Source organism: Haemaphysalis longicornis, unplaced genomic scaffold (assembly GCF_048455015.1).
Source record: "Haemaphysalis longicornis isolate Haplotype H1 unplaced genomic scaffold, Haemaphysalis longicornis Haplotype H1 scaffold_1, whole genome shotgun sequence".
Taxonomy (NCBI): Eukaryota; Metazoa; Arthropoda; class Arachnida; order Ixodida; family Ixodidae; genus Haemaphysalis; species Haemaphysalis longicornis.
Genome location: NW_027526203.1, coordinates 442,770,505 through 442,794,972, shown reverse-complemented (window position 1 = coordinate 442,794,972; position 24,468 = coordinate 442,770,505). Strand labels below are relative to the sequence as shown.

Sequence of the window (24,468 nt, the reverse complement as noted above, 5' to 3'; positions counted from 1 at the left end):
ACGACCTCCACGACGCCCTTGAGTCATGGAAGTCGTCTTGGCACTGGTACAACTTTCAAGAGACCGGTCACTCTGTATGCACCGTGAACATTTGGTGCATGCCTACTAGCGGTTACTTTTCCCTCCTTCGTCGCAGTTTTACATCATACAGGGAAACCTTCAGGAGCACCACATAAAAGCACACACACGCGCAACGTCCAAACTGTGCATGTTTATTCGTGTCTTCTCGGCAGGGCTTGTAAACGAGCCACAGGAGAAAGCACACTGCATGCGAACATTGGTCGCCACAACGAGTGTAAAATGAGTATAACACAGGTGCAACTACTCAGCGCAATGTACAAAAAAAGAAAAGAGAGAAATGCCTAAGGAACCGCGAACAGCAGCCAGCGCGTATCACTTTCCGACTATAGTGAAGACCTCGTAGTCCAGGACGGCAAAGTTGTAGTCGCCCATGAGGAGCGTGCACGAGGCTCCCTCGCCGTCGTACGAGTGAGGCAGGTTCGAGTAGCTCTCCATGTTCGCATTGCAGTGGTTGGCGATGCTCAGGTCAGCGCCAGCGCCGAATATTGGCCCATACCTGCAGGGGAGAAAGAATAAAAAAAAAAAAAAAAAAGATGGCGCACAATCCTCTGGGGCGTGCGATCCCTTTACCCGCGTGACCGGGGAACTCGTACACTACGACCGGCCCGCAGCGAGTACTCACTCGGGATGGTGCGAGATGGCGAACATCTTTTTGACGATGTCGAACTTGGTCGGCGGCTGGTCGGCGTTGTTGATGAGAGTGAAGAGGAACGCCTTCTCGGAGGGAATGTAGCGGCCGCGGCCGCCGGTCTTGCCCCAAGGCACGTCGCTGAAGCCGCCGCACAGCTGGCCTTGCGAACCCTGTAAGCACGCGCGAACAGCGGCGATCAGGGAATCATCTACAAATCCAGCAGCCAATCTCTCTCCCCCAAAGGCCCGTGCACACTTGCGACGAAAGCGAGCGAAAGCGACGGGAATTCCGTCGCTTTGCCGCGCGGCGACGAAAATTGGCCCCGACCATTCGACAACAACGATCGTCGCGCGAAAAAGCGACGGAATTCCCGTCGCCTTCGCTCGCTTTCGTCGCAAGTGTGAACGGGCCTTAACTTCTAATTCCCCGCCAAACAGTTTTTTCGCGCATGTGCACGGGGTTGTGACGGAGCAGTCTACTGCGTACAACGACCGCTGCGTTTTGCTTTCGCGTAGACATCACAACGCCGCATTTGAAATATGTGTGAAGTACGCCATATACGAGGAATCTAGGCTGCTTTGCACCATTCCCACTTATTGATCTCGTAACACAATCTCACTATTCCAAGCTTCCAAGCTGTACCGGCATATCGTCTCAGCAAAATTCGATGGCCCCACCGAGATCGGTACCTGCGGGTCGGGCGGCTTAATGGTGGCAGATACTGGCTGAAAGAGGGAAGTTACGCGTTTCACGGCCAGGTTTTATTCTAATGTAATAGTATCAAATGACAGAGGAGCGAGAAACGAGAACAACCAGAGAAAATAATCAGAAATAAAAACAAGCTTGATGAATGGTGTTGTTCATAACGTTCAAATTAGACACGGCTTCATTCGGAGCGCCAAGTGCATATCTTCTACATTTAGAAGTGAAAGTTCAAGTATGGGGGCGAAAATAACACTAAAAATACAATAAAATGACGCAGTCTATAAGTTGCACACCCTAGCCATGGCTCCGAAGGTTCTCATAATTCGTCGGACCTTCTGACGCGGTTTCGGAATTATTGGACCTTTTGACCCCTTGGATCTCCTGACTCGTTGGATCTTTTGACTCGCTTTGGACCTTTTGACTCATTGGATCTTCTGACTCTTTGGACCTTTTGACCCACATTGGACCTTTTGACCCGTTGGATCTTTTGACTCGGCTGTCACGCGATTATTGGATCTTTTGACTCTTTGGACCTTTTGACTCTTTGGATCTTTTGACCATAAGCGGTTTTGCAGGTGCTTCAAACACGCCGGCAGCCAGTTAGAATTAAAGGAACACTGAAGTGATTTGTAAACATTGCGGGATTACTAGCGTAAATTGTTTCGACCACTCTGAGTGCGTTTACGCGAATTTATTTAGTAGAAAAATCAATTCGAAAATGCTGTCTTCCTCTCTGCATCCTCGCCCATTTTCTGTGGCGTTTTCGTGTGACGTCAGGAGGAGATGACTTGGCTTGACTGCGCTACTGCACGGGTCGCCGACCTTCCGGCAGAGTCAGTCAGCCCAGCGTTTATGGTACAGCGTTTAGTCCGCCGGCCGCCCACGAGTCGTCGCAATTCGTTCGCTCAGTTGAAACTAAGCCACGACACGTTTGTGAATGGAAGAACGTGCGTTTCTTTAGTTTGTTTGTTTGTACACTGTAACAAGCTCCAAGTCCAGGTCGCTCCACAAGCGCTGCACAAGCGCACGTGCGACGCTTCGCTGACTGGTACGCTAGTAGGGAAACAAGGCCACTTGAAGGCGGGAGAAGAGTCAGCGAAGTCAATATAGGTACTAAGGAAATAAAATAAACTGAAACTTTTAGCGTACAGCGTAAAACTAGGGAGCAGGAAGCACGTTTTTGCGCTGGGTGAACAAGCACAGCGGTCAGCAGCACGACCACACATCCGTGAACGCTTTTCCGTCTAAGAAGTGCAATTACTAGACGTGAGATATTGTGGAAATTTGGGGGACGCTTACTGCACGAGTGCTATACAACAAACAGTCACGTAAGCTGCTTAAAACGCTAAAACTAAATAAAATTGTATACTGGTTATACATTATATGCATTATATTTCCACCGTCCCGCGGCCGAGTGGTCTCGAGCGCTAGGTATGATATTTTGCAAGTCGCATGTTCGAATTCCCGAGGGTACTTTTTTTTTTTTTGTAAGCTGATTTTTTCCGTTTTCGGCCGATGTTTTCTATTCTGAGTTCACCATTTTTGGGCCGTAACGTTCACTGCTCCACGAGCGAGTTCGCAGAACGCGCGCAGAGGGACCCTGACGCGCTAGCTAGTTCTCGTTGGTGTGCTGTTAATGTTGCAATAAGCACCGACTGCTTGCGGGCAGTGGGCACATGCCAGAATCAGCCGACCCTTGGCCTGGTGCGAACGCGCTTTTTACGATACAGGCATGAGTGAGGCAAGCTCCAAATATGGGGGAAAAGCGCATGACATTTGAGCGTCTGCGGTGACGCGGAGGGTGTCCATCCACTGCGCGCGCGCCTCGGCTAGTGATTGCTACGATTCCAAGCCGTCCTGGGAGGCTTATTTTAGGCATTTTACAGCCGACAACATGGCAGAAGCGCGGTATGGCGATTACTGAGATATCGAGAATGCCCATCAGATAACGTCAGATGTCAAGCATGTTGTTTTACAGAACCAAAACCGAAACTTGTTTGAATGCTAATCGCGGGCATCGTCCAATCCCGGGGCACCTCCTCCCGTTGTCCCAGCGTTTAGTTCACTGATCTCCAACTAAGTGGAGATCAGTGGTTTAGTTGGTGCGGCCGCCGCAGACCACACATGGTAGTTTTTAGATGCCACGCGTCTCATTCACCCGCCTTGTCCCTCCATCCGGCGTCGGCGTCGTTGTTGTCGGCGTCCGCCCCTCCCCCATTCTCCTCGCCGCGCCAGCTTCGCTCTCCGCCGCTCACCCCCTCTCCTCTCCGATAGCGAACACTCTCTCGCGAGGGGCATTGGATTGGATTCGATTGGATTGGCTTGGATTGGATTAAAGCGGATTGTGTTGGATTATGTTGCGTCATAGCCGCGGCAGACGCACTGGCGCCGGCGCGTCCCCTCACCGTTATGCGCACTATAAAACGCGGTGCCTGCGCCGCTCCGCTCCATCGTTCCAGCGCCGTTCCTCCGCTGTCGAACGCTGCAACACGTGAACCCCCTATGCGTCGCATCTACTCAGGGGTTCCCGCGAGGGGAGGTGGTAGTTTTTTTCTTCTTTCGAGCTTCATAAAATAATTACCGACATGTCAGCCGGATAAACGTTCGAAAAGTATGTTAATTTGAGCCAGTGTATACGCAGTGCAAGCAAAAACGGGAGCTTGACAAATTCACCTCAGTGTCCCTTTAAGAGGGTATGGATGAGGATTTTCGCCTGCAGACACAGAGGTGCAGCTAGAAAGTCACTCCCTGCCTTAATTTTGCGGCATCACGGGCGGCATACCAGAGCGATGACGAAGGTGGGGCTGTGTCCGTCGCAGAGGTGGTGGAAGGACTCGGCCGAGTAACCGTGGTTGGAGGCCCGGTACAGCAGCCGCCAGAGTTGCTTGGGGACGCCGTACCAGGCGTTGAGTACCTGCTGGAGCCGCAGCTTGGGGCCCGTGAGAAGCTGCGAGCCCTGGAAGAGGCGCAGCGAGGTGCGCGGCTGCAGGTGTCGCTCCTCCAGGTGGGTGAACTTGCTCGGCAGCGCTGCGTACCGGTACCTGCGCAGGACGGCCAGTCATGAACTCCTGTAACACAATTCTCCCCTTCCTCCTGGTCGTGGCTCGACAGGAAGATGCCCTCCGCTGTTAGTCGGTAGAACGAATTCTGACCTTTCCAACGTCAGCTCCATCGGGACGGCTCCCGTTGGCTCGACCTCTTCCGCAAAAACTTGGCTGTCGATGAGCAGCAACCGCACATGGTTTATTACTCCCAGTAGTTGCTGAAAAGACACGTGCGAGGATACGGACATGTGCTGATGCGCACAGCACATTTGGTTGCTTCGATCCAGCCCAGAATTGCGAGAGGTTCACATTACGGTAATTTATTTTTTACATAATACCAAAGAAACCCCTCCATTCTTGTTCCCCGGCGCCGGTAGTTTTTTGTGGCAACGGAGAAAGCATGAATGTACGCATGTGCACACTTACTTTCGTCCGCATGTAGAAGTTAAACGACTTCTACATGCAACTACAACTTCACAAAAAAAGTTGTTCCTGAAGTGCGTTTCGTGCGTCGCACTCAGGCTGAGACTCTACAATAAGACTATTTCAATTTTTTATTCCGAAAAAAAAAAAATATGGAGTTCAACGCGCCGAAGCTACACCAAAGCTACTAGGCGCGTCGTAATGGAGAGCTCCGGATTAATTTTGACCACCTGGGATTCTTTGACGTGCTCCGAAATCTCGACACACGAGTGTTTTCTTTTTTCGCCTAGCTCCATCAGGAGCCACAACCAGGATCGAACCCGTGTCCTTAGGCTCAGCAACAAAACGCCTTAGCCACTGAGTCACAGTGGCGGGTCGGGGGAAAGGATTCCATAAATAGTATCTCCTCTCTCTCGCTCTCTATGAAGGTAGGTTCTGAGGGAAAACGACTTCATTTCCGGTGTCCCCTAGTCAAAGGTTTATTCAGAATTTCAAATTTTTTTTTTGAGGGGGGGGGGGGGGGTTGTCGGAACCCTCTTGGTGTGGTGGTAAGGGGGCGGTGGGGGTGTGTATAAATCGCTGGGCAAGGTGCCAGTAGTTGCGGAACCTTTTTTTTATTTGAGGGGGGGGGGGTGTCGAAATCCTTCTGGGGGGTGTTGGGGGGGGGGGGGGTATAAATCCCTGCCCCTAGTGCTGCCACGTTGATCTGCCGTTTCGGAACGCCTACCGTGCTGCCAGCCGTTCGGGTACAGTGAACTGTTCGGGTGTCGCTTCTTGACGACGTCGGCAACTGCCATGGTAGGCACCACGTCCGCAATATCGGGTTACACGCTGGCCCTTAACGCGTTTCCCGGGACCTTGCTGCGACGAACAGTTCTGATAACAGACGCTCCGCTGACTCATACATGGCGATATCCAACATCACAAGCGGCTCCCGTTATCGCGGCAGCTTCGCGCGGCTAGACCCGGCTGGCATGCCGCAGGTGTTTAAGCAGCCCGCCATTTGAGTGCTGCAGGGGCTACGCTGGCCCGACGGCTGCGGATTTATTTAGGCCACCTGAAAATGTACGCAGCAGCGCAACGCATGCACTGCGCCGTCCCGGCGGGTGCTCGATCGTTTGGGTCAGTGGTTCTAAAATGGGGGTCCGCGAGGGCATTTGAGGGGTCCGCGAAGCCTCCCTCAAAACGTTTCCTCCGGCCATTTTTTCCTCGATTTTGCCAGCGCTCTCTTGCAGTGCAAAAAGGTGGCTTCGCCGATATACATGTGCCTTTAGTTTCTCCGCGTAGCCCATATTTTAACACCTGCTTTTTGCACAACACGCCAGCTATGAGAAGAAAAAAAAAAAAAAACAGACACAGAAAAGGCAGCATATAGGTGTTTAGGAGAATTTTAGATTCAAGAGCAAATTGTTTAACATTATGACGCGCATCGTCATTAACGCCAGGCAGAAAAGGCGGGCATTGCATAATTGTGTGGGCGACGTAAGCTGCAAGTAGAAATTGTTTGACGTTATGACAGCGATCAACATATGCTCCACCGTGGGGTCCCCATCACTTTCTCCAACCCGAAAGGGGTCCCCGGGGCAGTCATGGCTGAGAACCACTGGTTCGGCCATTGAGTAATACGGATGAACAGACGAAAAACCTCCAGAATACTGCAACTCATGTAAGCACATCCATGGGCTGCTCTGGAACCGCAGAGGGGGTAGGGGGAGGGGCTACAGGACAACCGGCGACCTGTTAGCTGCGGCTTGACTACGCAGAGGAAACAAATAGCTAACCGAACATTTCATAGGTGAGCTTCTGGCCCGAGTTAAGTTGTGGAGACGGAGATTTCGTGACGCAGTACGTGTACGGACGGAGTTTCGCTTTACTCAAGCGGACATCACGTTATAGAATCGAAACAGCCAGAAAATAAGAAAATTGGTGTGGTGAAGAAGAACCAAGACCGTCAGTAAATATCGTATTCTCACCTTGCGCGCCCGTTTGCTTGCGGGCGCGTGAGCGGGCGCAGAAAAAAAAAAAAAAAGAAAGACATTGAGCACCGTAGGACGCATATACAATGGCCTCATACCTGACATATCCTGGCCCTTTCCTCTTCTGTCCAGTGCGCTGTCGGTTGAGTTACACCGGCGTGGTGCTTTGCCCACGACAAGACAGCCCTCCAAACATCCTCTTCTTCCATCGCCAACTGGTGAGAAACACGTGCACAGTTAGCGTGCCAGCCAGAGAAGCAATGGGCAGGTGAGGGAACAAGCGAAACTCTGTACGCACGTGTTTCACAGGTCAAGCCACTGCCCACATGCGTGCACATAAGATACAGACGCCTGCGTACTGACGAAATACGCGCGCAGAACGGCGATGCCAGGCGATTAATTTCTGGAAGTCAGAACATCAATATATTCATGGACGTTATAGCGTTGCTATTCCGTGTTGACAAAACAGAACAACATTTCTTTTTCTAATAGAAAAATATGCACCACCTCTGGCAGCTCTAGAGAAGGATGCAAATGAAGGATGCAAATGACCTCACAGAGCTCAATCAAAACACTTTTCGTTCGCCTCACCTCACACTCACCCCACCACACGGTTAACGACCGCCGAGGAGAGCTCAGCTTAAATTTGGGTAGTGCGACGTTACCTCATTCTAAATTTAAACACGACATCAATGTCGACCTCAACCTCGGTACTACTTGGCGCAATATATATGATGTCAGAATTACTAAATATCCCCGCCACATACTCTGCAGCTTGTTTTGTTCTCTTTCTGCGCTCCAAAAACGGATTCCGACGGACGGCGCTCAGTTAACCGAAAACCGGTTACACGGAAGATTGATCGAATTCGCTGCAAGAGCGCATTTTTACGGATCCCCGTCCATTGGGGCCCGCTTTGCAGAACGGAGAGAACAAAAAAACAAGGCAATTCTACGACTCAGTTACCCCGCAGTGCACTCGAGTGACTAAAGCGAATTCGCAGATGACGGTTCCCAGCGCACGATTTCATTCCAAAAATTCGTTTTACGCAGTGACATTCAGCGGAACGAGCTTGGCGTTCAGCATTGCTCACTGGCACAGCGCAGATTGAGTCAGTCCTGTTGACTGAATGAATAGGTACTCAGCCACCTTGCGGTGAAGCCGAACCACGGTATTCTTGAGGCGACATTTTAAGGTACCGCATTAGTCTGACAAAGACACCTCGTACCTGATCCACTTCAGGCGCATTTCTGACACAAATTTAAGGTAAATAAAGCTTATTTTAGCCGGAATTATGAGCTGGTGAATTTGATTTTGCTTAGTCATCGTGAATTGCAAGTTTAATTGCTAGAGCCACAATGATGTAGTAGTGGTTACATGGTTAGCCTCGTTCTAGAAATTGCACTTCCTTTGTACGTGGCACAGAAGGTACGATTTACGTCGCTTCTTTATACGGAAGGCCTCAATTGACTATCGCGCCATTTTTCTCGTTATGCTTGCACAGCACAGTCGTGTATCAGCGAAAAGCAGGGACCGACCCTCGTGCTGCCAGCAGTGCATAACCAGCTGTGTCCGTGTGGCCCGTTCAAGTTGGAGTGTTCTCTCAGTCTGGAATTGAGACAACGCCCAGGCTGGATATCATGCGAGCTCTTGCACGGGAAAGGAATATCCTACACTACTCCCACATCGCAGTCGACAGAAAAACGCGGAGCGGAAAAAAAAAAAAAAATCACGAAACCAGGCACCAGGCGCAGTTCAACCCAAAATTAAGTTCGTAGGCTGCAACGTGTGAATGGTCCACAACATTCCTGTCTCGTGCGGACGCTCTTGCTTGTACCAATCTGGGCGTTGTCTCAACACAAAACTGAGAGAACCCTCTCCCTGAAACGACAACGCAGACGCATCTGGTTATGCACCGCCGGCAGCACGGGTGTCGGTGCCTTTTTGTACAGCTGCGCCACGCAAGCATTGCGGAAAAACAAATGAACCGAAAATCAATTGAGGCCTTCTATATAAACAAGTGATGTGAACCGTGCGTAAGCCGGACCTCTGTATCGCTCACAAAAAAAAAAATGGAATTCATAGAACGAGGCTGGAAATTGTACAATACCACGAGAGAACCAGCTGGAAAACTGCCGCATAGTCCAGTGAGTAACTTTGTTGGTTTTTCGAAAAGTCGCTTTGCAAGATATCAAAGCCTGCCCGAGAAAAAAAAAGATACAATTTTAATAAAGTTTATCAACAACCTGCATGTGTGTTTTCAAATAAAAGTCAGTTGCCAGTTCAGCGCTGTCTTGCCGCCCCTTGTCGGGCCATTGTTTTTCGCGCTGCAGCTTAGTGTAGATATCAAATTACACCAATCCCTCCAACCACAGCGAAGCTACAACGGCTTGATTGCAGAGGCAAATTTTTCCGCATTGCTGCATATGTGGAAATATGTTGGACGTCACTCCGAGCGGGGCAGAAGAGGTAACAATTAATATTGTTTGCAATCGAGCAAGTTTCGTACTACGTAAGATATATAGACACCCGCAGGGACTATAGGTCAGCTGTACCACTATGTCAATTCCATCGCTTAACAAATTATTGACACCCACGGCAATATTAGCGCGTTTAAAAGCAAATGCATGAGCCGCATGTTTTTTTTTTTAAACAAAACGATATGATCGTTTGCGATTAGTGTGAGCTTTTTACCTATGCTGTCATGTCCTAAACAAAATCTCACTCGGTTGAATATAAAATAATAAGTACACACGACTCGGACACACGCTATTTTGATAAATTGCTTTTAATAATGCCAACCAAAAAGATAGTAGGGTGAATCGGCTACAGGAAAAATGCAGAGATCATGATCTTGGATCTAAACCTCAATGCCACACTCGAACTCGCTCATCCCGTAACTAGTTCTGTAAGGTTGAGCCTTGAATGTGCGACCCCATTCACTAGGCTAAGCTGTCCCGCCTCAGCTCACCTAAGCGTCTCCTTACACCTGAGGTGCATCTGAGGTTGACGTTGATTTCATGACGCTTCCAACCTCTGCCTGAAAGTTTGGGTATAACCTTTTATTTAGTCTCTTGCGCATCATGAGTGCATTTGCAGGAACACTGCATCCCGTATTCCTACTCTTAGCGACGGCATGAATTTCCAATTCCCACCTAACTGCTTATTTAGTGGGCATAGTTCTCGTATTTGCCTGGCTGAACAGTTTCAGCTCCATCGCCGATTTCTCCCTTAGGACCACTTCAACACATTAACATGCCTTGGAAGGTTGCTCATATAAACTCATCAGCTGAAAAAGACGTATAACGTCGAACCACCCACTGGTTAGTGTTGACGGCTTGAAGTCAGTAAAACGCTTGTCTACAACACAGCTTTCGTACTTTCGGCCTCGCCAGAGCGGGATATGAAGAAAACTGCTGCGGCGTTCTGAAGCCAGCCCCTTTTGTCTCCAGCATGTTTGTAAAGAGCATGTTTCGGCAGTTTTCAAATGTAACTAGTTGAAGTTGAAATCGCTGTTATAGAGAAGCGTTTTACCGACTGTACGTCTGACGCATACATCGCTCGCACGCCAACGAGGAACTATTGCAACGCGTGTCGACTGGCCCTGAACAGCGCAATCTGCTATCGCCATCTCGCTAGAGCAAGCGCGTGGGCAGAGTTGGCGGCTCCTCGAAGCCGACGAACGAATGCGCAGCTGGCAGTATTCGCACACTCGCCGAGATCAAGTAACGTCGGCCTACCCACGAGTCGCTGACAACACGCGCACTTGTAATCGAAGCGGACCAGCAAACATCTGCAGGCGGGAAACGAGAACGCGCGCCGCACAGGGGCGTATGCGTCGTTTTAACCAAGGGGCCATTTGATGGGCACGTGTTTTCACCAGTGCCAACTTTAACTCAGTCGTGGGTACTCGCTTGGCGAATGTAAAGACTTGGCTACCTGACGGACACTGCTGCACGCAGGTCCGTTGCCCGTCAGTTAACGAGCAGAGCGAGTGCACCAGTGCGCCGTTTCTGATCAGTCCAGCCGCAGCAGCCGCACCAGATAAACTTGTAGGGGCTCTCAATTTTCTTCCTCCATAGGCTTTCACCACACGTCGTGAGGGCTGCGTTCACTACGATAGAAAGCCGCGAGCAGGCCTAAATGGACAGACAACAGATTTTTGTCGAGTATATGCTCTCCATCAAAAATGAAAGAGCATCCCTTAAAACACCTTCGCGCGAAATGGTTTTGCTGATAACGCCTTAAAACTTTTTAAATCGAAATTTTTAGAACTACGAGCCGTATGTGCTCTCCCAAAAATAATGCTGGCAACCAGGCATACAGCAGCGCGGCAACACAATTCTGTATGTATGCGAGAGAAGAAGCGGTATTTAAAAACTTGTCCCCAGCTAAAAAAATAATGAATTGCAGGCTTTCTTATTACTTTATATGTTTGCATATTCACTTGTCCATTTCGCATGAAGGCGCCATCTGTTGGAATGAACGATAGGTAGAATGCTGGCTTCATGTTGTAAAGGTCGGCAGTTCGATTCTCCCCGGGCGTGTCCTTGTTTTTAAGCTGCTGTTGGCGTTTCTAGAAGCTGAAAACGAATATTTCGGCAGAAGAAACGCCCTTGACTCAGGCAGAATCGTCAAACAGCGCATAACACAAGTAGGAAGCTCCTTCACTCGGTCTGTTTACTGAACGCTGCCGCTGACTCTGGACTGGGCATGGAGGTTCATAGCCACACTGAGAGCAACGCAGCGGCGACGAGGGGAGGCTTGTCTTTAAAAATTTCAAAATAATATTTAAAACTACATATACAATTGCAAATTGTACAAATACTTGTGTTAAAAGGTTTTCAATAGGTGAATAAACGTTTCAGCTGTTTCAGTAGCTACAAGGTTTACAGGTAACGTGACCAGGATCCATATTGTAGTGTTTAGTTTCTACACTACGAACCGCCACCCTTCCGATTTCGGAAAGTATACTGCCAAATTAAAATTATTTCCGCCACTTTGTTTATAAATTGCTTGTGGTTACCCCACTGTATACAAAACGCTGGCTTTCATATGAGCTAGAGAACATATACTCGACAAAAATCGGTTGTCGGAAGCAAAAATCGGCTGCAACGAGTTGAACAGAATGATTACAGCTGCCCATTTCCTCAGCCGTAACGAGGCGATGTTCTTCGCTTGAATCACCGCGGGAGGCGATTCAAGTGGAAACGCGCTGCGACATGAGCTCTTACCCATGGCGGTATATAGTGTTGCCGCAGTGGATTCCACAGGTTTGGAAGCACACATCTCTCGCGTAGTTTTGGTTTCCCGATATCAAAAAAATAAGAAAAAAAATTTGGCCGCGTATCTGCTCCTTTCGTTGCAAATGTCGACAAAAGACGATAGTCTTTGTCGACATTTGCCAAGTAAATGCCCCCCTTCGCTTTCCCGCTCACCTCTCATGTTGTTCCTCTTGCGTCGCGCTCCTGCCAAGGTAAACACGCTAAAAGTTTGCTCAAGTCAGTTTAAATTTACCGCGTTCCACTGGTCTAGGCAGGGTGCCTAGATGCCAGCGCTGCCGTACGGCGGAGACGCGCGTGAATCGAGACGCCCTACTTCAACGTTACAACCGCGTTGCCATAGTCCACGTGCGTTCCAAGCAGAACGTAGAACCCATCTAGTGGAACCTTTAGTAAGTGTGGCCGCTTGATTTCTTAAAATGCCACCAGAAGCTTTAGTGGCGCGGGCGACAGCAGGCGACAGGGCTAATTTTTTTTTTCTGCACTGGATGCAGTATTTCATTTCGGAAAACTCAAGCATCCATGATTTTTTTTATAAAGGAACACTGTAAATATCCCTTTGTATTAATTTTCTGTCTTATATTTGCGCAATGTCTTGTTCTTGTTCAACAATGTTGCCAAATATGAACATATAAACCGGACTTAGACGTTTAGGTTTGGCTGTGAGTATATAAGACTATTGCGCAGACTTCGTTTGAGACAGACAGACAGACAGGCATACAGACAGACCAAAATTTCTGGGTTTAAGTAACCCAAGAAAGACTATCGTCTTAAAATATTTCCTCATACTGGTTGCTTTCAAAGATACAATAACCTTTCCACGCTTCCTGTTGCTGACTGTGAGGACGGTTATTACGAATCAAAGCAACATAGTCTCGGATATTGTAGAAAGCCATCGTTGCAGGTCATGCTAACACTTATTATCCGGCTTTGAAGGGAATGCTTTGCGGACAATAAGTAGGCGCCACGCAGGGCATCACCGACTTATTCAAGGAAAACGTATACTGGCTGTCGAACTTATTGTGTCGGATTAAGAAAAATAAAAAAAAAAAGATGTGAAACGGTTTAAATAAAACTGAAGAATGGGCACAACACATTTTAATTAGAAAAGGTTCCCCGGTACACAAATCGGATTAGGCGTAGTAGAATAATCTAGCCATCCGTACAGTTCATCGCGCCAGTCGGGGCGGCTATCTCGAGCTGCTTGTAAGCGATTGCGCAAGTCGAGAACGGTAAAACACACGTAATATGAGTTAACCTAAAACGGATGCAGGAACGTGTAAACACAAAACCTGCAATCGCAGTTTACACGTTACAAGTCTCGCCATGAGCGTTCGTCGTCGCATTGATGTTGGCCTGGGTGGTTCGACGACACGGTGACGTAGTTCAGTTCGTCCATCATCCATCAGCATGCGCGACCTGGAACACCGATGTCGCGCAGTTGTTGCACATTACCACCGGTATCTCCCTTGCGATCTCGTGCTTGACGTGCATGGCCAGGTGGAACCATGGGGGGACCGCAGGGCTCAGCCATGGCATTCGGCATCGCTGCTGGTGCTGTGTCCTCCGGTTGGCGGAGGACGCCGAGCGCAGCGCCCGGGTTGTAGCCCTCAGTGCAGGCCGGCTCTTCGCTGGATCCCGACCGCCCGACCAGTGGCAGGCGCCCCCGCCGGAGCACGGGCGCCGTTAACGGCATTTTGGAATTGCCCCGCCGAGCGGACAAGTCCAGCTGCAGCGCTTCCTACCGCTGCGGCAGGCTGGAGTCTCGGGAATGACTGCGCGTTGGGCCGCTTCATTCCACCCCCGAAACGTGGTGCGTTGGGCACCCGGGGGCCAGCCTTTGTTCCTGCGACCGCTGCTCCGTCTTCTCCGCTGCACAGCTTCTGCCGACCCTTCCTCGTGCTTCCAATCAGCTCGCACAGCGTGGCATGTCGTCAGCTGTCACAGCACGTGGGATGGAAAGGGCGCGACATGCGCTAGCGACGGTGCTTAAAAGGAATGCGCGTGCCCCTCCTGTGCATTTCGCAAAAATGTTGCTTACGCTAGAAACTAAAAAAAAAAAAAACAGTGTTTAAAATAACACAATCGCCACAAAAGACTTTACGTTCTTTCCCAACTTAGCTCGTGGCCCCGTCGGGGACATTGAAAAAGAAAGAAAACGCCGATTCGAAGGGACGGGAGGCTGGATGCTCAAGACTACCGTTCTGCGGGCGAGAGGCTGCTGAGGTTGTCGTCTGCTACACTGCAAGCTAGCAGAGTAAAAAAATCGAAGCCCATTTCTCAAGAGAAAGATGCTACAACGCTCGTCTGCTCCGCCACTGTGCGCGTGAATGAGCAATCGTGGCGTCAAAGTGAGGGAAATGACAACTAACGAGGCCGAACGCACGGGGTCGGTCTTGTGGCATTAGGCAACGCAAAGCAGCATGAACGCATTGCGTTACGCCACAGCGCAGGCCGCATTTTTCGAAGTCAGGCGGTATACACCTCATGGTGATTGGCTTCCTTTGTGCGTTGAACCCACTGATCGGTCATTCGGGCTCATTGCGATGAAGCAGGTGAGGCCCGTACACGGCAGTTTTCAAGACGCTAAACTGGGCTGGGGCTACGCCTGTGGTGCCATGCAGGTTAATGCCTAATAATAGTCCAACAAGTAGTGGTTCGTCTTTTGAGCTACTGATAACAGCTCTCAGCTTGCAGAAAATCGACGCCTGCCCGCATCTTGTGACACCGCTGCAGCCGGCAGGTGACGGGCGCCACGGCGTATCCACGTCAGGCGGTGCACGTCTGCCGCCGTCCCGCTAGACTATGAATATAGGGCATCTGGTTGGCCAGTATCAGCCCCATTTTTTCGCAGGCGTGCGGGAATACTTTGAGTGCCGCCCACACAAAGCTATTCCGCAGCAAAACTGCCGAAGTTGCGAAGGACAACCGAGCCCGGCGTTGATTGTAATACATGCGTCGGAGGCCCTCTGTGCCGCCGTTCCTATATACTGCCCACTGGTACCTCGGCAGGAGGGCGGGCAATCACTGCCGCCGATACCATCGTGACCGGGCCCCGGCAACTACAAACAGCCTGAGACACTTGGCGATGGAAATGCAGATTGAAAATAGCGTACTGGCATAATTTTACGGCTATGGAGGGTATGCTGCTTTTCTGTTGTTACATTACTTCCCGTGAAACTATATTCTGGAAGAAAATTGAAGAAAGAATGCACGCTCTGCAAATATCGCTTTTGTAGGTGGGTTCCCTCGTTGGTACATTTTTGATAATTGCAGACAGAATACGTGCATAGTTCGCGCGTCTGGATGACGTGCCGTTTGTTGCACTGTATATACGACGCTGCAGCGCAAAGCAGAAACTCACGTAATCTGACGAAACCAGGTGGATGAGGGCGTCCTTGGGGAGGTTGAAAAAGGCGCTCGTCTTGACGCACTCCATGGCGTTTTCACCCACGTAGGCTGTACATCTGTCCACGAACGACTTGCCGCCTTTCGTACCTGAGTAGGAAAGGGGGTTCGGCCACGAGACGGGCGTCCACGTTCACCAACACTTGACATTATCTCTTCATCAAGATATCAAGGCAGCCTTAGAAAACATGTTTGGAACAAAGTTTTGCAGAAGAACAATCTACTATATTACGCTGATATTCCATCATTATCTAGCAAAATGTTAACACACGAATCCTTTAAAAAAAGTTGAAAATCTAATGTGTAGCCTGTCAGCGGCCTCTTCACGAAACTAAGTGATCAGCTGAGATGTTATCCAACTACGGCTCTAACTAGACATGACAAAAAAAAAAAAATAGAATACCTTAGGGGCAGCGAGCAACGAATGGCATTCGAAGGGTTTTGAGTTGAAGCTCTCTACAGCTCCGAGAACTATCCTAGGCGCTTTCCCACACAAGCTGAGCTAGGGGCAGCGCTGCCTAAATGCAATGACAGCCCAGGCAACTGCGAATTGTTTGTGGCACGTTAGATGGGGCTGCACTGACCTGCAACTTAGTGTGAGTAAAAAAAAAAAAAAAAAAGAGAGCCCATTTGGCGCGGCTAATTGTGGCGCAACATCCCGTTACGAGATGAAATTAGAGGTACGGCCAGTACTACTTGCCTGAGCTGGACACCCTGTCCTCCATTGCCAGCGCGGAAGCCAAGAACATACACGCGTTATGGATGGACATAGTGCTGGTCACGTGGTCTTCGCAACTTTGCCGCAACTCTTCGATGCCGAGTTCATGCGCCAGGGCCAGGGCTTCGAACACTGTACTGTCTTGGAGATGAATCTGGGGAAGATAAATTTACCTTAGCAAAGGAAAAAAAAATCTCCCTCAGTACTGCACGCTAGCCCTAGGTACCAAAGAAATTAAAGCAAACGAGGAACCAAAAAGATTGCGGGGGGTGGCGGCATTGGGAAATGAAGATTCTAAACGCTCTCCGAATCCTAATAACGTTGAAGCGCAAAGCAGGCGAAAACCAAAACTGCGCCGGTGCGCTAAATTTCAGCCTAGTTTAGTGGTCCATGGGTCGTCTAAATTAATCTGTAGCCCTCCACTACCGCGCCGCTCATAGACCCGGCGTAGCTTCGGCACGTAAAACCGAATTTTAATTTTTCAAGCCGGCGCATACAGAACGTCTTTGACGATGACCGCTGCGGAAGCTTGATTTCGGTTTCAACTTACAAGAATGTGGTACTGGGTATTTTTAAAAAAAACACAGGCTGCTGCACTGTGGCGCAATATCAGCGATATTTGTTTCTGTAGTTCGACTTCAGCATGTGGAAAACAAAACAATAACCTTAGCGATACGTCAGCGGTCGCCTGGTTACGGCCGCAATCCATTGCACTGCGGTCAAGCGAAGAACGAAATTGGCGCCCATCGTGCCGGTGCGCAGGCCAACTTGCATTCAATCCAGCAGGGGGCGCGAACTGCTCAAAAGCTTTCAGCGGCGTCTTCGTCGTCGGCGTCGTACGGTCCCTCCCTGTAGGGGCCTGCTCACCTCTCCAGTCCGTTGGATGTCTTAGATCGGATGTCTTCGATTGGATGTCTTCGACTTATCGAATCCAGATAGTCCTGAATAATCCGCGGGCAGTCCAAGGACTACCCTTGGTATAAATACACGTGTGTAAACAGTACTGCATTTGTAGTGACCAGCCCGGGCCAGTCTGGAATAGAAGATCGAAGAGTCCTGCAGAGTTGTTCATTGACAAATGTGACCTAACAGCGATAAACACAGGGGTGGATACAGGTTTTTTTTTTATCAGGGGAAGGTTAGCTTTTATCAGTGATGATAATATTGATGGTGATGATGATGCGGAGGACGATATTAGCCTTTTTTACTCACCAACATTTTGGATAACCAAAAATACAAGAAAAATAAAAATAAAGAATAATCAACTAGACTTCTTCTATAACCTTAGGGGTCAGCTTCTTGGGGGTATAAATTCCCAAATCAAGGGGGGGGGGGGGGGGGGGGGTTCGGGTTCGGACATCCTGCCCTCTCCTCTGGATCCACCAACGGATAAACCACAGCCATTCCAGAGTTAACGTCCTTTTAGGCACAGTACTGCATTCAGTGCAACTGATTTTGAAAATTTTTGACCATTAACTAGCGCTTTTGTTTACTAGCAAAGAAGCTGGGCAAAGCGGGCTGGGATTTTAGCGCACACCTTACTGTCTGGACAACATACTGCTTGAGAAACAAAAGTCACAGCACAAATTAATGAATACTTCGCCCTAATTCTGTAACTTCTGCAGTCTACCTTTTTTGTGAAGGTCACCCGCCAAATCCCATCGTGTGACACAAATTTAAGCACAGTAATTATACACTTTCACTACGGCAGGGGATATTTCAAATCATAGTCAACTGGAAATGTAAGGGAAAGTAATTGATTTACACAATGTAATTAGGTTATTTGGTTCGAAATGTGAAGTGTGAAAAGCTGCAAGATAAAACAACTGTTGTGAATTAAACACACAGTTTGCCGCTGTTTTTTGAAACAACAAAAAACCGCGCATTTTCGTTGGAGCAATTGTTTTACATCGTAGCAAGAAATGCTGGATTGCCCAAGAGACATTTCTGGCCGATAGGCTTAAGGAGTTCGCGGTCTCTGTGCGCGCAGGGTACGCGGCCCGTCGTGAACAATGCCGTCCTTGTTAATCAGTCCACCATGTGCGCTGGGGTTTTCACGGCTTAGTGCACAAGCCATAGGCGGAGAGTTTCACTTGCAGCCCATGATGATGGTAAAAAATGATGATGAAATGTACCCATCATTATCATCATCAAGTGTATATAATACAGTATGTTAACGATCCCCACGTGGTCAACGTGCTATAATATAGCACGCTGACCACGTTAACGTGATATATAACATAGGACGTTAACGATCCCCACGTGGTCAAAATTACTCCAGAGCCCTCCACTACAGCGCGCCTCAAGCCTAGGTTCAGAATTCGGCGCGTGCACCATAATGTGAATCTGATTCTGATTTTGAGTGAACCCGGCTTGGCCTCATTCTCAGTACTGAATGAATTGTATATATTTATCGCCTCTGCATGCAAGTCACGATGTATTCGCTCTAAAGAAATGTAAATTATTAGAAGAGCTCTTTTTCATGAGTCGTCTGGATTGCCTACTGGAAAGAGTAGCAATACTGAGATACAGAACACCCATGTGCATTTGACAAGCCGCTGATAAAGACTGGCGAAGGGGTCACTGAAGACTGCAGCCTTTTTTTCATGCGCAAAAAAAGCACGCAAAGCAATTTAACGCTAGGTGAACATGCAGGAACATATTCATTCCCCGAGCATAGGCTATCCCTAACATTAAACAATGATGGTAAGTAGGCTCTGTCCTTCTGTTTAAACATATAAATTATTCCTGGGTATATAGTAAAATGTATTTTGTGTGTACATGGCATTCACAGTGAAAAGTTTAAAATATGGAATAAAAAAACGGATGACGCAACCGCTGCTGGTGCTTCTAGAGCACTTGTGCTCCTATGGCAAGAATGTGAAGGAATGAATGGAAAGTATGAAAGTAAGCCGTGCACATCTGTGCCAACAATGAAATGATGCAGTAAGATTTTAGCCACAATAGGATTTTAAGTGAAAAGGTAGAGGCAACACAAAAGAAACCTGAACCGGTAATGTCACTGGCAATGGAACTTCGGGGAGTAGGGGAAGGGGGGCGGGGCCAGCATCACCGGGGAAGGGGGGGGGGGGGGGGTCAGAGCCTCCCGTGAAATCCCGAAGAGGCTCTCCCCCCCTCCCCCCTCCCTTCCTCCTCCCCACTCCCCGTAGTTGGCGCCTACTGCACAAGCGTTGACCAAGTATGCTCAGTTTCGCAGGCAGGAATGCTGCAGTCAACCGACTTCGAGCGACGACCGATACCAACGCGACACTCAGGTATTGAAACAAAACAAATTTCAGCGTTTCCCCCGTTGGTCGGCCGTGGCCAAATGGTTGCAGCGCCTGACTGGCGTTGCGCCCAGTTCCGGTAGTGCGCATAAGAATCTTTTGTTTTGTTCCTTTTGTTTTGCTACAGTACGCGATTTTGCCTCGAACAGCTTATTTTGAATCGTGGGTCTAAAAAAAAGGTTATATTTGGCTAAACCATACCTAACATAGTTGCGCAGTTACGTAAGGTACATGGTGTGTCACCATTGCCTCTGACACGACAGTGTTTCTTGAAAGGCTGTATAGTTATTAATGCGTAGCATTCTTTGCCGAGAACCCCCATATCCAGGAGCGTGCACCGCCCTGCATTTCCACAAAAATGCAGACTTCGCAAAAGTTCCAAATGTAATCGGTAGAATAACGTAAATGAAGATAATTGGTCGAACGAAAATTTGAAAAACTAAGAAATAACAAAAATATGAAATACTTACGGAATATGTCACTAACAAATAACCAAAATAAAAAAAAAATGACGGAAACTCAAAACGTATACCGCATGGCATTTCCACAATAATGTAGATTTCGCGAAAGTTCCACCTGTAATCGTTATAATTGCGTAAATGGAGATGGTTGAACAAAATTTTGAACCAGGAAAATAAGAAAAATATAAAATACTTACAGAAAATGGCGAACCGTGTAACGCCCTGCATTTCCACAATATTGCAGATTTCGCCAAAGTTCCAAATGTAATCTTTAGAATAACGTAAATGGAGATAATTCGTCGAACGAAATTTTGAGAAACTGAAAAATAACAAAAATATAAAAAAAATACGGAAAACGGCGGACCGTGTAACGCCCTGCATTACCACAATAATGCAGATTTTGCGAAAGGTACAAATGTAATCCTTATAGTAACGTAAATTCAGATAATTGGTTGGTCGAAATTTTTGAAAAACTAAAAAATAACAAAAATATAAAAAATACGGAAAATGGCAAAACGTATAACACATTGCATCCCACAATATTGAAGATTTAGCGAAAGTTTCACCTGTAATCGTCAGAATAGCGTAATCGGAGATAATTGGTCGGACAGGATAAAAAAAATTTCGCTGAAAAAACTCACACTCAAGACAGGCGGCACAAGAATGCTACCCATTATTAGATAATTCTCTGAATTTCTGCAGAATTTTTTTTACGATTTATTTCGGTATTCGGGAAGTGTAGGGGAAGGGTGAGAGGACGGGGGAGGGGATTTGCAATCGGACACCCTCAATGGAGTCCAAAGCAAATCTTTGTGCAAGTCTGGAGGCGTATCCTACCAAATCAGAGTAACGCCAGTTTTGTCGTCTTATCGAGAAAAGCCATAGTTGTCCATATACTGCGTTATCGCATATCTTACAAAATAGAATTACAGAGGGTGTTCAGTATGTCCATAAAACCAACCGCAGTAATTTATCGCCCTGTTGGCATGTCCTATCATGTGTAGGATATACATCGTGCATGTCATTTTGGCACGCAGATGTAGCTCAGTTTCAAAGGAACTTTTGCGAAAACGGCGTGACCTGGTTCAGACGGAAGAAATTGTTGCAGTCAGTTGCAGCGCCAGGCCGAATCTACCCGAAGCTCAGAACGTGAACGTAATTGAAAGGCAAAGCCTTTGTCTTTCTACAAACCCGAGAATGCTTGTCTTCGCAGCTTTGTATGACGTCACTGTCACTGGTTGAGCAGTGTGTATCTTTCTAGGCAGATCCTTTTCGCACTTATTTCCATGGCTCGACGTACAGTTTTATGAAGTACCATTTTCTCTCTCTCCGCCGTGCGTGTCCCGATATTAAATTCTCTAATTGACTCCGCCTTTTTAAATCCACATTTAAATGCTTTAATTACTGGACGCCTAAGTGCACTTGTAATTATTGTAATCTCTTCTGGTTTATTTTGTATTTATCTAATTTTATCTCCTCTTTATTCTTACTCCCGAGAGTGAATTTATGCACTCTTCTCAGTGAAAGTTTCTGCGCTTTTTTTATTGCTTTTATATATTTTTTAATTCTCATCATCCGAGGTCCCTCTCGCAGTTTTAAGCGATCACTTGACAAGCGACTACTTGGCAAAACTATTGCAGCAAAGAAGCAGCGTCTTAGTTGGCGTTACTCTTGGGCATATAAAGGCCGCAAGGATACACAGCTCTCGGAGATCGCGTCTTGCTCGATATATGCGAAAGTCGCCCGTCCGCTAGCTGTCGAAAAGTATACCTTTGCGTCTGTTCGCTTTTCAACTCACAGTGTATTGCGCAGCAGGTCCTGACAGTAGTTGTATGACAAGTACTACAGAACGTTTCCATGCGAGGTGGCTTGGTAGCTGTAAGCAACCATTGCTTCTGTTTTCGGTGCACCGACACGAGTAGTTGATGCGATGATGGTGCTGCGTCGTACCAACAGCCGCTGAATCATTCGTGGGCTCGAAACGGCTTATCGTTCCACACGGTTCGGTAGTTACACACTTTCGAAAAAAAAAAAAAACAGTACCGGGGTTAAGGAGGTCGATCACGCGCCCCCGCCGGAGATTGTCGCCGTTGGCGTCGCTGCTCCCCCTGGGCTGGGAAGGGCCGGAATGCGACTCTGGCTCAAAGTGTCCCGGATCAACACCTCCACCGTGTCCCTGTCATCCCTGTTGATGAAGCCGTAGTGCACAAGCTCGGTGGCCAGCACAGAAGGCGTGTCCTGAATGGAAAGTTCACAGGTCAGCTGCCTGTTCATTCTGTCATCCATTCGTAGCAGGAGCGTCATCACAAAGTTTTGCGATTCCTCCTGTCGCTTGATGTTGCACACCATGTCGATGATGCGTCTTGTCTCGGCCTCAAATGGCTCGGGCGAAGCCGACTGCGCCGACTCGGACACCTCGGGGGAAGACACGCGCTGCCTCACGACGGGCTTGTGGGACGTCACGAACGCCGTGAGGGGGTAGATGCCATTCCTGACGTCCTCGAGCAGCTTCTCGAGCTGGAGCTTGGGCACCTCGTTCTTGCGCAGCTGCACCCCCGCGCGGCCGTCCCGGTGGGTGATCTCGGCCACCACGTCCGCCTGGCTGTACCGCGACAGCGCAGCCTCGTCCGTCAGCTGGTCCGGCTGGTACAAGGCGCTCTTGACGATGACCTGCGCTGCCAGAACCTGCAGAGAGTGCACCTCGAAGATGACCGGGTGGAAGAGCAGCTCCCGCGCCGTCGGTCGCTCGTCGGGGTTTTTCCGCAGGCACTTGCGGATGAAGTCCCTTTGTTGGAGGTTCTCAAGGGATTCAATTGTCTTGTTGATGGCTTCCTCCGTGACCTGGCTACCAGAATCACCGTTGCCCGGAATCTCCAGGGCCGCCATCTCCAGGGCACACATCCCGAATGAATAGATGTCGGCGGCAGGGGTGACAGCAGAGGCAGTTGACTTACTTCCGTACTCGGGTGCCACAAAGTGCACATTTCTGATGTCTTCCCGGAACGTCTTCACGTGGTGGTTGATCGCATCAGGTGCCACTGATCCGATCTTGATGAGGCCGTTGTGCTGGATGAAGATGGTGTCGCACGTCATGTTCCCGTGCAAAATGGGCGGCAGGCAAGAGTGGAGGTAACTTAAGGCGGAGAGAATCTGGTTGCACCATCTCTTCCAAGCCTGCAGGGGCAGCTTGATGACGTTTCGTTTGGTCCTCTTCAGGAACTGCTTGAGCGATCCGCTGGACATGTACTCGGTGATGAAAACGACTCGGGGCTTCTCCGAGTCTTTGTCCATCCAGTACTTGTGGATCTTCACTATGTTCGGGTGCTCCAGTTGGGCGAGGCTGTCGAAAACCTCGCGTATCTTCTCCTCTTTGGCCCTGAAGTTCTTTCTCTCGGAGAATTTGATTTCGTTCCAGACAACCTCGACGCCTTCTTCGGTGTCCATTGCGAGGTAGGCCGCATCTATGCCCGGAATGTCTCTCTGCTGGACCTCTTCCCTGCGCTTCAGCCATCGGTTACAGGGACTTTCTTCGAGGATTTCGCTCTCGTCCTCGGACTCGTCACCGCTCCCACGCTGTTCGTTGGACTCCTGAGGAACCTTGCCGTTTTTTGCGTCTCCCATCGCCACGGCTGAATACCTCGAGGAAGCAGTACCATGCGGAACGGGTCGAAGCAGAGAACCGTCTAGCGCTCGCCCTGGTTTTGCAGATTATCCTAGGCGAGCACGACAAGCACAACAACTGACCAGATAAGACGACACCCCGCACGTAGTGTCGTCAAAATATCGAGATCTGAGAAGACCTGATACAGCGCGCGATCATTTCAAACGCCTTGACGCCACTGCAGCTTTTACTTTCTCATTTGACCCACGAACCGACGCGCTACCCTCATCGTCTTTCTCTTTCTTTCCTGCCCAAATTTCGCGGGATGTTGTTGTTAACTTTATTAGAAAGGAAGGCCAAAGGCCAGGGGGGCTGGAAGCGCAGAGCATGCGCTATGTGGGATTTAACACCCATATAAGGTGCAAAATACTACACAATCACAATGCGCATACGGGATATGAGCATTGGTCATGTTGAGACAATCTCCCACCTAGATGTGGCTCCGGGCTAAGCGCTTACTGGAGGGCACACATTGTCAGTCTCAAACAAAAACTGTGTTATGCTTGTTTTACCATGGCAAAAGCTCGTTGCCACTCCGGTTCTCATACAATGCGAACTATAGATTTTTCGACTATTCCGTCACAACTTTCTTGCTGCATACAAGCCTTGGGATTTACTTACGTCCAGTACCCGCCACGGTGGCTCAGTGGCCAAAGCATTGCGCTGCTGAGCGCAAGGACGCGGATTTGACTCCTGGCCGCGGCGGCCGCTTTTCTGATGGAGGCGAAAAGCAAAAACACTCGTGTGTAGGAGATTTCAGCGCACGCTAAAGATCCCCAGGTGGTCAGAATTA

At 48.9% G+C, this 24,468-nt stretch overlaps 1 protein-coding gene and 1 pseudogene across 1 annotated transcript in view; both read right to left on the bottom strand.

Moving 5' to 3' along the window:
- Window positions 1-205: 205 nt before the first annotated feature.
- LOC144155857 (kelch-like protein 20) overlaps window positions 206-24,468 on the bottom strand; it is a 203,971-nt gene continuing 179,708 nt past the window's right edge. Inside the window, exons 4-10 of the mRNA XM_077687536.1 lie at window positions 16,249-16,420; window positions 15,505-15,638; window positions 6,959-7,075; window positions 4,570-4,679; window positions 4,200-4,458; window positions 704-882; window positions 206-577 (exon numbers count right to left, since the gene is read on the bottom strand). Coding sequence (XP_077543662.1) covers window positions 394-577; window positions 704-882; window positions 4,200-4,458; window positions 4,570-4,679; window positions 6,959-7,075; window positions 15,505-15,638; window positions 16,249-16,420 — 1,155 coding nt within the window. The 3' untranslated portion in view covers window positions 206-393. The remainder of the gene's footprint in view (window positions 578-703; window positions 883-4,199; window positions 4,459-4,569; window positions 4,680-6,958; window positions 7,076-15,504; window positions 15,639-16,248; window positions 16,421-24,468) is intronic.
- Window positions 22,061-23,669, bottom strand: LOC144155856 (nuclear receptor-binding protein pseudogene; annotated as a pseudogene).